This window comes from Dicentrarchus labrax, unplaced genomic scaffold, assembly GCF_905237075.1.
Source record: "Dicentrarchus labrax unplaced genomic scaffold, dlabrax2021, whole genome shotgun sequence".
NCBI classification, from domain to species: domain Eukaryota; kingdom Metazoa; phylum Chordata; class Actinopteri; family Moronidae; genus Dicentrarchus; species Dicentrarchus labrax.
Genome location: NW_026136706.1, coordinates 2,190,296 through 2,206,747, shown reverse-complemented (window position 1 = coordinate 2,206,747; position 16,452 = coordinate 2,190,296). Strand labels below are relative to the sequence as shown.

The following is a 16,452-nucleotide window of genomic DNA, read 5'->3' as shown; positions in this document are numbered from 1 at the left end:
CATCTGAAAATCTAAAAAACTGATTTTGGAAGATTAACATGAAGTTGACTCAGAGTCTCATTAAACCTCCTCAACTGTCGGTTTGAAACAGAGTTTAATGGTTCAGAACTGAATAACATCCAGCTTTAGGGGATACTGTGGGAATATTAAGGGAACTATAAAGCTTGAAAAGTTGATTTGAAGCTTTGGTGCTTTAATCCTGCTCAGTAAATAAAACTTATGAAACAGTTTGTTTAGCCACATATTCAGTTTCAGTGAGGAGAACTTTGTTTTAGTGATGTGAGGAATTAACAGTGAACAGACCCCAACAGAGCAATAAAACAATAAAGCAGCTCAACCAACAAACACACACAAACACACTCCTTCCAGCTATAAGTAGTCTTTCTGTTAAAGAGACAAATTAATTAAAGTGTGAATGAAAACTATACAAACTAATCTGATCTGATTATATTACAGATTCAACAAATACTTTTTTATCAGTTTAAAAGTTTACAAAGATCAAATGTGACCTAAAGAAATGTACCTCAATCACTTGTTTTAGAAATTGGGCTGCTGGTGACAAAACAGGCAACATTGAACTTTATTGATCCCCTAAAATGTATTAAAGTTCTGTTCTCTGTTGATCAGAAACCAAATGGGATTCCTTTCACCATCACAGCTCTTTAATTTATGGAGCAACCACCAGAGAGCAGCTGCTGTTTCCTCTTTCAAACATCCACCACAAAGACAATTTTAAAACGGACTCATCAGCTTCTGTTCAAAGTATTCTTAGCTGTTTTATTTCACAAATTATAAAAATTATCCAAGAAAAAGCACACATGATGATACATTGTATCTTTAAAAACCAAAAAACAGAGAAATTGTGATTGGGTTTCTTTTGTTATTCTTAGAAACAAGAGACAGGAGAATTGAAGACTTTAATATCAGAAACATGTTTAATTCCTCTTCAGTGAGTTGTGTATCTGTGGGCTCAGACAGCTCAGTGTGATATACAGTAACACACACACACACACACACACACACACACACACACACACAGAGGGATGTGTGGTAAAATCAGCCACCAGGTGTCAAAGATCATGCAGTTTAAATCGGGGGAGGAAAGCAGCTGCCTGCATTCGTTTTAGCTGTCAGGGCTCAGCTGACCGACCCTGTATGTGAACCTAAAACCTCACTCTGTGTGAGCGCTGTAGAACTGGCAGGTGTAGTTCAGAGAGATAATCCCCCAAAATCACAGACTCCTCTGAATATCTCAGAGTATGTTAGGGATGATAAAACACACACACTCATTCCTCTTACACTTTACACCTGACAGGTTTAGTTCAGGGAACTAAAACCCAAAGTTTCAGCACTTTGAACCTCACAGACAATGCTCAAGGGTCCTAAAACCCATAATCTGACTAACCCTGAGGACATGACAGACAGTAAAACCCTCAATCTGACTGATTCTGTTGAACCTGACAGGCGATGCTCAGGGCAGTGAGGTTGAAAACTGTTAGAGGTTGTTAGAAGTTAAATGGGACGACAAGTTAGATGTTAAAATATCAGTGAATTAAGGATTTATTTCCACCAAACCAGGGCTGGTGATTGTTTGAAAGACTAATAGAGACAGAATTTTATTTTGTTTTATTTTGTTTAAATGGAGTTACGATGATCCGAAGGCAAAATTAGTGTTGGTGGGTCTGGGAGTGATAGTGATATTACGGCTGTTTGTGGTTAAACTAAAGGTCTATCTCTGTAGGGATCCTTTCCATAATGCTGTCAGACACTGACAATAACAACCTGAGTCTGTCAGTGGAACAAACAACTACTGTTAGTGGAACAAACAACAACTACTGTTGTGGACGGAGTTTGATGGAGAGCAGAAGGATTACGTAACGCCCTCACTCAGTGTTAAAAAATGCTTCTCCCCATTAGTCACTCACCCCCAAATTCCAATGGGCACAGTGGCTTCCGGAGCTGATCGTGCCCGTGTTTGAATACATCACTGACGAGAGCAGTGACCCACTGGCGTCAAGCAGCAGATCGCACCAGCAGGAAGTCAGACACAGAAACGACATAGAGAATCTGGTCAATTACAAAGTACAGCGTGCAGACTCCAGATCGAATTTCACGCTACATCAACATTGTGGCAGCAGACAGGAAGTGAGTCAGTCAGAGGAGATTTGTGGAGAAACACACAGATTTGTTTCCTTTTTAAAGAGACACAATACAAGTAATAAAAATAAACAACGTCGGGCAGGAAGACCCTCTGAAGATGCTCTAAAGACGCTCTGAAAATGTCCTCTCGGTGGGATTTCGAGGTTAGACACAAAAATATTGTAAATAGGGTCCAATTACCCTTTAGGAACCCCATTGACAGAGAAAATGACTGTTGAACAGGAAACATTCAGGGAAGGGACTCTTCCCCATTCTTACTCAGTCGAACCTGTCACACAGCGTTAAGGAAGGCTAAAATCAAAGCCTGTTAAACCTGACAGGTAGTGTTCAGGGGAAGGTAAAACCCTTGACATGCAGACTTTGTTAATCCTGACAGACTATGTTGGTAAAATCCACATCTGGCTGACTATATAAACCTGAGAGGTGGTTTTCAAAGAATGTTAAACCCCTTTACAAAGTGACTGTGCTGTACCTGACAGGTGGTGTTGAAGACGGAGGGTAAAGTCCACAGCCTGACTCTGCGGGACGTACAGCTGAATGAAGCTGGACAAATCAAACTCACCACCAAGGACTTCCAGACTGAGGCCAACCTTATCGTCAAAGGTAAGACGACAACATCTGCTGATTCTGCTCATCATTTGTTTGTAGTCCTGGAAGTCAGATCAGGCTTTAAAACTGACCTCCTGTCGTTGAATGTCTCACCTTGTAGCAGTGATATACAGAACAGAGCACACATCTCTCTGGATCAACAATCAAGATTAAAGGTTTCTTTTAGTTAAATAAAACAGCAGATTTCCAATTGAAGTTCTGTGTTGGGTTTTCCATAAACAAAAAAAAGTAGCTTTTTTATAATAATGTTTACTTCATTGACTGTATATAAAGATGGATAAAATAACATCTCCCTAAAAGTGAAACCAAAACACCTCTATCGCCCTCTGGTGGCTGACTGCAGGATAAACCCCGCCCCCTCCATGTTAGCAGATCTCGTACAAATCAAAGTACAAAGTCAAATAAATGTTTCCCAAAGATGATTTCTGTCATTTTAGGTCTTTCTTATCACGCTGATGTTTGTTCAAGTGGTAATTTTTATCATCAGTTTGATTTAAATTTTTACTTTGGAGATGCTACTGCTCTAGTTTAGCAGACTAGAAACTAAACTGTGTGTTTCTGTGCGCATTCAGAGCCTCCGGTTGAGTTCTCGAAACCTCTTGAGGACCAGACAGTGGAAGAGGAAGCCACCGCCACACTCGAGTGTGAAGTTTCCAGAGAGAACGCAGAGGTACGATGGTTCAGGGACGGACAGGACATCCGCAAGACCAAGAAGTATGAGATGATCATCGACGGCCGCAAGAGAGCGCTGGTCATCCACGACTGCACTCTGGACGACTCAAAGACGTACACTTGTGACGCTAAAGACTTCAAAACCTCCTGCTTCCTCAACGTTGAACGTGAGTACAGCTGTGAAACAGCAAATTACAAGTTATTAAAGGACCCTTTTTTAGAGTTAATGAACCCTAAAGGTACCCAGGGACCAGTAAACAGTCATACAGAAAATGTTAATGGGCCTCTTATACAGAGTTGCCACGGGTCTGGAAGGTACTCAAAAGAGCTTGGATTTAGCCTATGATACCGTTTTTTGATGAAAAGGTTTGATGAAACGCAGCACAACATTTGGCAGTAGTACATGCCAATATTCAGTCATACTCAATAAAGACAAAAATAGACACAGATAAAAGAGACAATATATACAAATATAAAGCGAGAGACAATATGTAGCATTGCAAATGAGTGGCAGCCCTTTACGACTAACAAAACCAGTTCTAGTCAGGGAACCCTTCATAGAAGTAAAGGGACACTTAATAGAGGATCCCTATGAAAGCTAACACACCCCACAAGCTGAGGAACCATTTATAAGTCTAAGTACAGTTAGGGGACACCCCCATGAGGATTATAAATAATTCAGTTGAGTTAAGGAAACCAAATAAACCTCAAAACCCTAAAGAAACCCCTCAAAGATAATGGTTAAAGTTAAAGATTCACTTGTCTAAGTAAAGGAACCTCAGAGGAAACACTTTAAACACTGTTAAAAAACCTTTTATGAGACTAAATACAGTTAAAGAGTAATTAGATGCAATAGTCCCGCTGTCAACCCTTCGTTCTGTGCGTCCACAGCTCCTCATATCGAGTTCTCAAAGCCACTCCATGATGTCGAGGTCAAAGAGAAGGAATCTGCCAGGTTCGAATGTGAAGTCTCCAGAATGGATGTCAAAGTAAGCCCAGCTGCTGTGTCTGTCTGTCTGCCTGCCTGTCCAGATAAACTATGAATAAAGGTCAGTGTTTCAAATGATTTCTCGACCCACCTGAGTTCTCCTCGTGCTTTCCGTCTCACAGGTCCGCTGGTTCAAGGATGGAAGTGAAATCAGAAAGGGGAAGAAGTACGAAATTATCGCTCAAGGTCGCCAACACATCCTCATCATCCACAAGTCTGTGTTTGACGATGAGGCTGAATACGAATGTGACGCCAAGTCCTCCAAATCCTCTGGCATGCTCACTGTTGTCGGTAAGAATCTCAGTAACTACGTACAGTCTATGTGTCACTGTAGCTCCAACATTCAGTTGAGATCTGACTGCTGTGTCCGTTTGTCTCCCTGCAGAGGAGGAAGCGAGGTTCACCAAGAACCTGGCCAACGTGGAGGGAACAGAGACGGACAGCGTGAAGCTGATCTGCGAGGTGTCCAAACCAAGTGCCGATGTTATTTGGTTCAAAGGAGACGAGGAGCTGCCGGAGGGCGGCCGCTACGAGCAGATCGTGGACGGGAAGAGGAGGATCCTCCTCATCCAGGACCTGAAGATTGCCGACGCCGGAGAGTACCACTGCAGGCTGAGTCCCAGCATCAAAACCTCTGGAAATCTCAAGATTAATGGTACAGAAGGAAAACAATGTCTGATAGAGATTCAGCTTCTGATCATTTCTGATTGTGCCTCTAAACTTCTTTAACTGCATTTTAATATATTATGTTTTAAATTGTTTTAGTTAAATTGCTTCTAAGGTTTTAGTGTTTTTAAATAATTTTTAAGACCTATTGAATTAAAAATTACATCATAGAAAATCTAAATCTAATCTTCCTTTCTCATAATTTGGGATAATGTGATGAGATTGATCTTAATAACTCTTTGTCTTTGTGGCAGTATTGGGCTTTCATACAACTGAGATTCCTGAGGTTTTGTTAAAAAAAACAAAAAACTGATTTTGTCAAATTCCTGAACTCTCCTCCTTGTTTGCAAAGTAATGATTATTATACAAGAGACAGGAGGACAAATGTATGGAAGCTCATTCTGACGAGGAAAATAAAAAAATAGATGTAATGATAGAAATGACAAAAATAAACATACTCATTGTAAGTCAGAAGTATAAGAAATAATAAGTCAAAATGTTGACTCTTTAATACCTTTTATCTTTTTTCTTTCATAATTTGGCATAATAACTATCTATTGTTTTTTACGTTTAAGTTTTAATAGTTTGAACTTGGACACAGAACGCGGCCCAGAAGCTCTCACGGTTCTTCCTGTGTTTCAGAACTGGCTGCTGAGTTCATCTCCCGGCCTCACAACCAGGAGGTGGTGGAGGGCGAGAAGGCTGAGTTCACCTGCTCAGTCTCCAAGGACACCTACGAGGTCAAATGGCTGAAAGAGGATAAGGAGCTAGAGGCAGGAGACAAATACCAGATGGTCAGCGATGGCAAGAGACGGACTCTGGTCATCAAGAACAGTGAGCTCAAAGACGAGGGTGGATACGTGGTGATGATCGGAGCGACCAGGGCCAGCGCCGACCTCACTGTGCTTGGTAAGCCCCGCCCACAGTTTCTTTTACTTTTTCTAACTTTTACATAATTTTTCATGTTTATTTATTTATTTTTTTTAATTTCCATTTTTAAATCAAGTTTAATAAGATAAATTAACATACTGTACAAAACAAAACATCTAATGGGATTTAAATATGGAAACAAAATACATTTTATTTTATTTTAGTTTGTTAGTTCACATTCTTACACAAATGTAACTTCTTTCTTTTCCTATAACTCATTTTTATTTTATTTATTGTTTTTAACAGTTCACTCCGACTGAAACATCAATTAACTAACTAATTAACCAAAAATAAAAAAAGACAGAACGAGTAAAGTGAAGAGTGAAGTTTCACAATCAGACTCAGAAATGCTAATTGTCTCTGATGTTTATTCTTCCTGCAGAGAAACTGAAGATCATCACGCCACTGAAAGACACAGAGGTCAAAGAAGGACAGGAAGTGGTCCTGAACTGCGAGGTGAACACAGAGGGAGCCAAGGCCAAGTGGCTGAAGAACGAGGAGACGGTGTTTGAGAGCAGCAAGTATGTTATGGTGCAGAGAGACAACGTCTTTTCCCTGAGGATCAAAGACGCCCAGAAGGCCGACGAAGCTGACTTCAGCATCAACCTTATCAATCAGAGAGGAGAGCAGGCTAAGAGTTCCTGCAAGCTGTCCGTCAAAGGTCAGTGGGTCACAGCTTCACCCTGTTTCAATCTTCTTTCGTTTTCTTTGAGCTGAACGTGTCTGTTGTGTTGTTCTGTGTTCAGAGGAGAGTCTGAGGATCGTGGTTCCTCTGGAGGACATCGACACCCAGGAGAAGACGACTGTGAGCTTCTCCTGCAAGGTCAATCGGCCCAAGGCCACTCTGAAATGGATGAAGGGCGGCCAGGAGATCACCTTCAACAAACGCGTTGTTTACCGGGTGGACAAAGACAAGCACACGCTCACCATCAAAGACTGCACGCTGGCCGACGAGGGCGAGTACACCGCCGTGGCCGGAGAGAACAAGTCCACTGCAGAGCTGATCATCAGTGAGGCCCCGACTGACTTCTCCGTGCAGATGAAGGACCAGACAATCACTGAGTTCGAGGACGCAGAGTTCACCTGCAAGTTGACCAAAGAGAAAGCCGATGTCAAGTGGTACAGGAACGGACGCGAGATCAGAGAAGGACCGAGGTACGTCAGACCAGAACCAGAACTTTATTCAAACCCTCAGAACAGAAGAGTGGATGTACCAGCTGTGAAATCTTTTAAATGTTTCTTATAATCCCCCAAACTAATGTTATTTTGTTGGTTAGTTAGTAAGTAAAGATTTAAATAACTTTAATTTAATAAATTAAATAACTTACTGTTTATTTCCCCAGATACACATTTACAAAAGATGGAAAGATGTGCACTCTGCGTATCAAAGAGTGCAGACCCGACGATGAGTGTGAATACGCCTGCGGTGTGGACGATAAGAGATCCAGAGCCAGGCTCTTTGTTGAAGGTGAGCTTCTTCAGAATTTGTTTCTGTATAAATTAGTTCTTATTCTGTTCCTACTCTGGATGATGACCTCTCTACCACCTCTACCCTTCTGTCCTGCAGAGACCCCAGTAGAGATTGTCAGACCGCCACAGGACGCGTTCGAACCTCCGGGCTCGGACGTTGTGTTCGAGGTGGAGCTGAACAAGGACAGAGTGGAGGTGAAGTGGTTGAGGAACAATATGACGGTTGTCCAGGGAGACAAATACCAGATGATGAGCGAGGGTAAAGTCCACAGACTTCAGGTCTGTGAGATCAGACCTCGGGATCAGGGAGACTACAGAATTATCGCCAAAGACAAAGACGCCAAGGCCAAGCTGGAGCTGGCAGGTAAAAGTTCAGGAAATAAAGATCAATGTAGCAAAAACGTTTTACTGAGAGTGGTTATCTTACTTTACATGATAGTAAAAATACTCGAACTAACCTGCTCTCTCCTCTTCCAGCTGTGCCTAAGATTAAGACCACGGACCAGAACTACGTCACAGATGCCAGGAAGCCCATCGCCATGGCCGTCCCCTACAGCGCCTATCCACAGGCTGAGGCCGACTGGCTGTACAACAACCTGAGTCTGCCCAAAGACAACATCTACACATCTGCCGACCGCACAGAGTACCGGCTGAAGGACCCCATGAAGTCCGATGAGGGCCGCTACAAGATCATGATCAAGAACAAACATGGACAGGGAGAAGCCTTCATCAACCTGCAAGTCATCGGTGAGTTCTCTCAACACAAAGATAAGACTGTTGTCCTGTAGCCTGTAAAGACCAAAACCAGGTTAACCACCATACTTAATGCTGAACATTTTAATAAATGTTAGTTAGTATAATCAGTTTTTGTTTCTGACTAGTAGACTAAATGTCTTTGTAATGTCCACGTTATGCTGATGATCATATGTTGTTTCCTAGATGTCCCGGGACCCGTGAAGAACCTGCAGGTGGTCGACACCGCCGATGGCGAGGTCAGCCTGGCATGGGAGGAGCCCGAGAGTGATGGCGGCAGCAAGGTCATTGGCTACGTGGTGGAGAGACGCGACGTGAAGCGTAAGACCTGGACCCTGGCCACAGACCACGCAGAGATCCCCGAGTACACAGTGACCGGCCTCCACAAGGACTCCATGTACCTGTTCAGAGTCTGCGCCCGAAACCGGGTCGGCAGCGGACCCAACTTAGAGACCGACAAACCTGTACAGGCCAAGAACAAGTTTGGTAAGAATTTTATTGATATTTTCAAGGTAAATGATAAATGTACAGCGCCTGCATGTTTAATATCTTATTCTACCCCACAAAGACACACTACAAAAATCCAGGTCATATCCAGCAATACCACCCCCTGCCTTCATTTGTTGACTGGAAGACATAAATGATACTGGGTCAACAAGAACATTGCTCTTAGTTTTCTGAATTGTCTTCTTTTTGGTTTCAGATGTTCCCGAAGCTCCTCTGAACGTGATCGTTGGAAATGTCACCAAGTTCGGCTGCACCGTCTCCTGGGAGCCTCCCGTGTCGGACGGAGGTTCTCCTATTACCTCTTACACCATCGAACTGCGCGACAGGACGTCGGTGAAGTGGTCGCCCGTCCAGCTGACCAAAGCCGATGAGCTCAGCGCCATTATTAACGACGTCATCGAGAACAAAGAATACATCTTCAGAGTCAAAGCTGAGAACAAAGCCGGCGTTGGCAAGCCAAGCGCTGCCTCACAGCCCGTCAAGATCATGGATCCCATCGGTAAGATTCATCACATAGTTATAGTAATTTTAACGTGAATATACACCAAAGGCTCTATATGAAATTATTAATTCTGTGACTTGGTCAATTTTTTTGTCGGAGAACGGAGATAACTTTTTAAAAAGATGTTTTCTTCTATTCTAAGAATTTTCTGTACACTCAAGCAAGCCTCAGATCAAAAACTTCAACTTAACTTTCTCAGTCTCTGCCTCCTCCAGTAATATTTGTGTTTTTTGTGCCCTACAGAGCCTCCCAGCCCCCCTCTGAACCTGGTCTGGGAGGACCAGAACAAGAACTCAGTGCAGCTCACCTGGGAGACTCCTCTAAGGAACGGAGGCAGCATGATTACTGGATACATCATCGAACGCTGCGAGGACGGCACCAACAAGTGGCTCCGCTGCAATGCCCGCCTCTGCCCCGACCTCTTCTACAAGGTACAGATAATAGTTTAAAAATACATTTGTTTTGAATGGTTTGTAGGGGTAAGGTAGCATTTTAGGCTATATTCAACAGTTTAATGTATGTTGTGGAGCTGTTTACAATATTTAAACCCTCCAGCTGCTTCACAGCAACTTCCTCTGATTCCTCTTATTAAAAGCCATCTGTTTTCTCTTCCACTGCTTTACTGTAAAATACATCCACGTACTAAGAAGTTAAAGCCCCCCATCAGCTGCTTCACAGTAAAAACCCTGGAGCAGCGGTTTCACAGCAAATGGGCCATCCAGTGATTTCTTCACAATTAGAGCTCTCCAACAGCAGCTTCAAGGTTTCATGGGTTTACATTTGACTACAGGAAAAGAGGAAACAGGGATTATTGGTGTTCATTTTTTTAAATAAAAATGTTAAGAAAGGTCACATTACGCAGTTGCAAGCATAAAGTTGCGTAACAATAAAGGGCCTGCTAAAATTAATTATTATGTAATGTATTTTATTTTAACACTTTAACCTTACTTCAGGTGTCTGGTCTGAAATACGGAACCAAGTACAACTACAGAGTGTTTGCTGAAAATGCCGCCGGACTCTCAGACCCATCAAACACCATTGGACCTCTGCTGGCTGATGACCCACATGGTGAGACAGACAATAACTTTAATAAGAAGGTTCAGATCAGTTTATATCAGTCAGCTATTAGGGAACAAACTATTACCCAAAAACTAATCTCAACCTTTTAGAAACGAGGCTACTTTACAGTAAAAGTTTCAATTCCCATCACGCCTCTCTCTCTCCTCTACAGTCGGTCCGACCTTCGACCTGAGCGGTTTCAAAGACGGCCTAGAGGTGATTGTGCCCCAGCCTCTCACCATCAGAGTCCCCATCACCGGATACCCAACCCCCATGGCCAACTGGACCTTCGGAGAAAAGGAGCTGACCATCGATGACGAACGCATCACCATGACAACCAAGTCCACATTCACAGAACTGATTGTCACACCAAGCGTCCGCCCAGACAAAGGCACCTACACCCTGCACCTGAAGAACGACGTCACGTCTGTCTCCGGAGAAATCGAAGTCAATGTCATCGGTACACCATGAAAAACAATTTTATAGTCCAGAGCAAAGCTGAAGCTGTTTTTACTTCTTGTTAAAAATTCGGTGTCATTGTGTTTCTGTTTGCGTCCTCCAGCGGCGCCCAGCGCTCCGAAGGACTTTAAGGTTTTGGAGGTGACCCGGCAGCACGTCCACCTGAGCTGGGAGGCTCCAGAGCACGACGGAGGAAGCCCTCTGACCGGCTACCAGGTGGAGAAACGGGACATGTCCCGCAAGACCTGGGTCAAGGTACGTCATTAACATCTGTATTCCACAGTAATTCATCTTAATATGGAGATCACTGTCCAGGAGAAAGTCCTTTGTTATAACACCTGACACCTCAACTTTATTCACATACAAACATGCAGCCCAAAGTGCTTCACATAACAAACAGAAACAACACATAAAAATAGAAATGAACAACAATAAGTAACCTTTTGCTGAAAATAAATACAATAGAAACAATAAAATGTCGATATAAAAATAAACACCAGGGGAACAAATAATGTAGAAAACAATAATTAAAACCTAAAAACAAAGGCTTTAACATTCAAGTAAGCGGATTTAAAAAAAGGTGTTTAATTTACTTTTTAAAAAGAGCCGTTCTAATATCCAGAGCAGTGAGTTCTGCCAATGACTCCATGAATGTCAGAACTAACTCTTTGACCTGACGTCTGACAGTAATTAAATCTATTTCTCTGTTCTCTCTTTCAGGTGGTCACAGGAATCCAGGATCTGGAGTTCACCGTTACCGACGTGGTTGAAGGGAAGGAGTATCTATTCAGAGTCACCGCCTGCAACAAGTGTGGACCAGGAGAGCCGGCGTACATCGACGAGCCTGTCAACGTCTCCTCTCCTGCCAGTGAGTCACAGCGAACGAGTGGGATTTTCACCATGTTGTGTCTGTGGAGCTCCAGTAAAAGAGATACTCATTTCCAAGTCAGGAACTTTCTAACCCCTCTGTCTTTTTTGTTTCCAGCCATCCCCGACCCTCCCGAGAACCTGAGGTGGAGAGACAAGTCGGCCAGTGGCATCTTCCTGACCTGGGAGCCGCCAAAGTACGATGGTGGCACGGGTATCCGAGGCTACAACGTGGACCGCTGTCAGAGAGGAACTGATAAGTGGGAGCCCTGCGGAGACATGGTACCTGAGCTGAAATGCCAGGTGACGGGTCTGATTGAGGGCCAGTGGTACTCGTACAGAGTCCGTGCCCTGAACCGACTCGGAGCCAGCCAGCCCTGCAAGGCCACCGACGAGATCCAGGCCGTTGATCCCAAAGGTACCCAGAAATAGAGTGACGAGGAATCATCCTAATTATATTATATGCTTATATTCTACATGGCATTTATAATATATGATTCACTCAAATTTTATTACCAACATTGAACACCAGAGGGGGTTCTATACCACACACTGACTACACATAGTGGCATGCTGGGAAATACACATTGATGTAGTACAGCAGTTTCTGATAAAGTTAATAGTTCAACTTCTGACTGACGTCCGTAATGTACATGCAGAGCCTCCAGAGATCCAGCTGGACGCCAAGCTACTGGCTGGTCTGACTGCCAAAGCTGGCAGCAAGATTGAACTCCCCGCCGAGGTGACAGGTAAGCCCGAACCCCGCGTGAAATGGACCAAGGCCGACCTGGTCCTCAAACCAGACGACAGGGTGTCCATTGACACCAAGCCAGGACACTCCACCGTCACCATCGCCAAGACCAAGAGAGACGACAGCTGTACCTATATCATTGAGGCCACCAACAGCAGTGGCCGTGCCACTGCCACTGTCGATGTCAACATCCTCGGTAAGACCAGTTCACAACGGAGAAAGGTCTTCATATTGACTTTCTTAGTTCCTGGTTAATTTCAAATGTACTTTCCTCACACAGATAAGCCCGGTCCTCCGGCTGCCTTCGACATCTCCGAGATCACCAACGAGACCTGCTTCATGGCCTGGAACCCTCCACGTGACGATGGCGGCTCCAGAGTCACCAACTACATTGTGGAACGCCGAGCTGCCGACAGCGAGATCTGGCACAGACTGTCCTCCACCATTAAACAGACCACGTACAAACCCGTGGGCCTGGTCAAGTTCAAGGAATACATCTTCAGGGTCTTCGCTGAGAACCAGTTTGGTGTTGGCCCACCAGCTGAACACCCATCCATCATTGCCAAATACCCCTTCGGTAGGTCACCTGAACATCAGCTGAGGTTCATCACATGAATTTCTGTTCGTAAAAGAAACTTTGACATCTTTCTTGTCAAGAGTTACGAGCTGCTGAAAACACCCCTGTGACACCTTGTTACTCAAAACTCGAAACTGTGTCTGTACGGTAAATATGAAGCTACAGCTGCAGCTATCTAACTAACTACAGATTCATAAGCAGTTGTAATTGTAGATCTGGGAATTTGGCGCACATTACTGCAGCACCAACAAAATGAACAAAAGTGAGTCAAACAGAGTTCAGTGTTGACAAGACAAAAGAAGGAATTAACCTGCTAGACCCTAGATAATATCACTCCCAGTGTACCAAAAGAAAATAATAAAGTCCTGAGCTTTTTATTGTAGATGCTTAAAGTTGTCATCAGTCACTGGAACTGGAAATATACATCATAAAGTTAATATCTGTGATTTTTTAACTGGTTTCCAATTGTAAATCTACAAATGGCTCTTCTGACTGAGAGCCCCTGTCTTTATTAAAATATGAAAATTTTGTCCCATTTAGTCGGGTCTCCTAGGCTTCAGTTGCCAGATCTAACCTCATGCATCTTGTCCTCAGACACTCCTGGAGCTCCTTACAAGCTGGAGGCTTCAGACATCGCCAAGGACTCCCTGAGTCTGGCCTGGTACGAGCCCGATGAGGACGGAGGAAGCCCCATCACAGGATACTGGGTGGAGAGATACGAACCCGACCACGACAAGTGGATCAGATGCAACAAGCTGCCCATCAAAGACACAAACTACAGGTGAGTCTCACTGACCACTGACTAAAATTAGTTTTACACTCTCCTTGTTGGATTTCATTGTGCTGATGTGACATGTTTTCCTCTGCAGAGTCAAAGGACTTCCCACCAGGAAGAAGTACAAGTTCAGAGTCCTGGCTGAGAATCTGGCTGGAACTGGAAAACCCAGCAAAGAGACAGACCAGATCCTTGTCAAAGATCCCATCGGTACAAGAGCGCTTATACTCACTCTAGTTGTGTATGAGCATCAGAAATCCTTTCAGTTAAAAACATTGTTGTCTCACTCTTTCAGATCCTCCATGGCCTCCCGGTAAACCAACGGTGAAGGACGTGGCCAAGACTTCCTGCTTCCTGATGTGGACCAAACCAGAGCACGACGGCGGAGCGAAGATCGACGGCTACATTATTGAGATGCTGAAGAGTGGTACCACAGACTGGATCCGAGTGGCGGAGGACATCAACATCTTGGAGCACTTCCTGAAGGGCCTGATGGAGAAGCAAGAGTACTCATTCAGGGTGCGAGCTGTGAACATGGCCGGAGAGAGCGAACCAAGCGAGCCCAGTGACCCAGTGCTCTGCAAAGAGAGACTCAGTAAGTGGATGCTATAAAACAGACACAACCTATCAAACTCTTCAGGGACGTCCACACCAAGAACAACAACAATAATAATATCTTTTTCCAGTCCAAACTACAACTATAATCAGGGTTCCCACGTGTCCTGGAAATCCTGGAAAACCTGGAAATTTAAAGGCTAGTTTCCAAGTCATGGAAACAGTTGGAAATTGATATAAATTACCAAATATACTGGAAATAATATCACTTCTTCTGGAAATGTTTTAAAACCATGAATATAGTGGCTACATTTTACTGTTTGGACACAAATAAAGCGGTGAAAGGTCTATTAGGTGCACTATGTCGTAAATATGATTTTTGATACAGTCAACATATCAGAGGCTAATTGACACATTCAGCATATGACAGTAAATCTTTGTGTTGATCTCCTCAGACCCTCCTTCGGCTCCTCGTTGGCTGGACGTGGTCAGCATCAGCAGGAACAGCGCCGAGTTAAAGTGGACGGTTCCCGAGCGCGACGGAGGCTCCAAAATCACCAACTACGTGGTGGAAAAGCGTGACGTCAGGCGTAAAGGCTGGCAGGTCGTCGACACCACAGTGAAGGAGCTGAAGTACACTGTGACGCCGCTCAACGAAGGATCGCTCTACGTGTTCCGTGTCGCCGCAGAGAACGCCGTGGGTGTTGGACCGTTCTGCGAGCTCACAGACTCTGTGCTGGCCAAAGACACTTTCAGTAAGTCTTAGTCAGGTACATGTTAATTATTTCAATCAGGAGGATGAAGAAAATCTCCATGAACCGCTTTATTGATGATAATAAGATTATTCCCTTTGTTTCAGCCACTCCTGGGCCACCGTACGCCCTTGCCGTTGATGCTGTGAGCAAAAGATACGTGGACCTGCAGTGGGAGGCTCCTAAAAACGACGGTGGCAGACCCATCCTCAGGTAGGTTTTTATTTCAACCAAATCTTTATTAGCAATATTTAACAATAAATACATTCATGACATCCTTATGATGGATTTATCTGCTGCTCCACACACAACAAAACACGATGTCACTATATTTTAGTTTTATATAATACATTTTTTCCCATAGTCTCTAGATGTGTTCAATTAAAAGGATAAAATTTCCGATTTCAGATTAAATCACAGAAGGCAGTGCGATAAAAGTAAATTTTGAGCTTAGATTTGATAGAAGTCATGAAGCGTCTTTACCTTTTGGTGGCTCCACCCTCCAGGTATTCCTTGGAGAAGAAGGAGAAGCTTGGAACCCGCTGGGTGAAATGCGGGAAGACTTCAGGTCCAGACTGTAAGTACAGAGTGACAGACGTCATAGAGGGAACAGAGGTTCAGTTCCAGGTCAGGGCCGAGAACGAGGCTGGTGTTGGCCACCCAAGTGAGCCCACCGAGATCCTCACCATCGAAGATCCAACAGGTGAGCGCAGTAACGAGTAATAGCTAGTTACCAAAATAAGGGAAGGTGTGAGAAGAGTCTAAATCCGTTTGTCCTGTCCTTTCCAGGCACCCCATCACCGCCCGTCGAGCTGCACGTGACCGGAGCCAGCCGTGACTTCCTGTCCATTGCCTGGAAGCCTCCACTGAGAGATGGCGGCTGCCCCATCAGCGGCTACCACATTGAGATGTGTGAGGCCGGGACAGAGAAGTGGATGAGGGTCAACTCTCGGCCAGTGAAGGAGCTGAAGTACCGCGTGGAGGAGGGCGTGGTCCCCGAGAAGGAGTACATCCTCAGAGTGAGGGCCATCAACGCCATCGGAGTCAGCGAGCCCTCTGACATCTCCGAGAACGTTTTCGCCAAAGAATCCGACTGTAAGAGCGTCAACTAGTCACAACGCCGTCAATTAAGCATCACACTTCCTGTGCGACCTTCTGTAAATCATCAAACTGACACTAACAGGCGGATGTTCTGTTTCCAGGTAACCCGACACTGGAATTCCAGACTCTGGATCTTGTTGTTGTGGAAACAGAGAAGCTGCACATCCCAGTTCCTTTCAGAGCCATCCCCTCACCCAGAATCACCTGGCACAAAGACGGCAGAGAGCTGAAGGCCGACGAACGCCTCAGCTTCAGGTCAGTGCGACATTTCCTCTGTTCCAGTCTTTTACATCTGGAGC

At 44.3% G+C, this 16,452-nt stretch overlaps 1 protein-coding gene across 4 annotated transcripts in view; it reads left to right on the top strand.

The window, feature by feature from the left end:
* ttn.2 (titin, tandem duplicate 2) overlaps nucleotides 1-16,452 on the top strand; it is a 211,710-nt gene that overhangs the window by 113,463 nt on the left and 81,795 nt on the right. For all 4 annotated transcript variants that reach the window (XM_051402827.1, XM_051402826.1, XM_051402824.1 and 1 more), the window contains 29 exons: nucleotides 2,640-2,763; nucleotides 3,342-3,608; nucleotides 4,333-4,430; nucleotides 4,552-4,720; nucleotides 4,815-5,084; nucleotides 5,738-6,004; nucleotides 6,408-6,686; nucleotides 6,772-7,180; nucleotides 7,369-7,493; nucleotides 7,593-7,859; nucleotides 7,973-8,242; nucleotides 8,435-8,734; nucleotides 8,952-9,254; nucleotides 9,501-9,688; nucleotides 10,211-10,325; nucleotides 10,489-10,776; nucleotides 10,879-11,030; nucleotides 11,496-11,643; nucleotides 11,761-12,060; nucleotides 12,302-12,589; nucleotides 12,674-12,970; nucleotides 13,565-13,751; nucleotides 13,840-13,955; nucleotides 14,041-14,340; nucleotides 14,756-15,055; nucleotides 15,160-15,265; nucleotides 15,559-15,755; nucleotides 15,842-16,147; nucleotides 16,255-16,408. In XM_051402827.1, coding sequence (XP_051258787.1) covers nucleotides 2,640-2,763; nucleotides 3,342-3,608; nucleotides 4,333-4,430; nucleotides 4,552-4,720; nucleotides 4,815-5,084; nucleotides 5,738-6,004; nucleotides 6,408-6,686; nucleotides 6,772-7,180; nucleotides 7,369-7,493; nucleotides 7,593-7,859; nucleotides 7,973-8,242; nucleotides 8,435-8,734; nucleotides 8,952-9,254; nucleotides 9,501-9,688; nucleotides 10,211-10,325; nucleotides 10,489-10,776; nucleotides 10,879-11,030; nucleotides 11,496-11,643; nucleotides 11,761-12,060; nucleotides 12,302-12,589; nucleotides 12,674-12,970; nucleotides 13,565-13,751; nucleotides 13,840-13,955; nucleotides 14,041-14,340; nucleotides 14,756-15,055; nucleotides 15,160-15,265; nucleotides 15,559-15,755; nucleotides 15,842-16,147; nucleotides 16,255-16,408 — 6,590 coding nt within the window. The remainder of the gene's footprint in view (nucleotides 1-2,639; nucleotides 2,764-3,341; nucleotides 3,609-4,332; nucleotides 4,431-4,551; nucleotides 4,721-4,814; nucleotides 5,085-5,737; nucleotides 6,005-6,407; nucleotides 6,687-6,771; nucleotides 7,181-7,368; nucleotides 7,494-7,592; nucleotides 7,860-7,972; nucleotides 8,243-8,434; nucleotides 8,735-8,951; nucleotides 9,255-9,500; nucleotides 9,689-10,210; nucleotides 10,326-10,488; nucleotides 10,777-10,878; nucleotides 11,031-11,495; nucleotides 11,644-11,760; nucleotides 12,061-12,301; nucleotides 12,590-12,673; nucleotides 12,971-13,564; nucleotides 13,752-13,839; nucleotides 13,956-14,040; nucleotides 14,341-14,755; nucleotides 15,056-15,159; nucleotides 15,266-15,558; nucleotides 15,756-15,841; nucleotides 16,148-16,254; nucleotides 16,409-16,452) is intronic.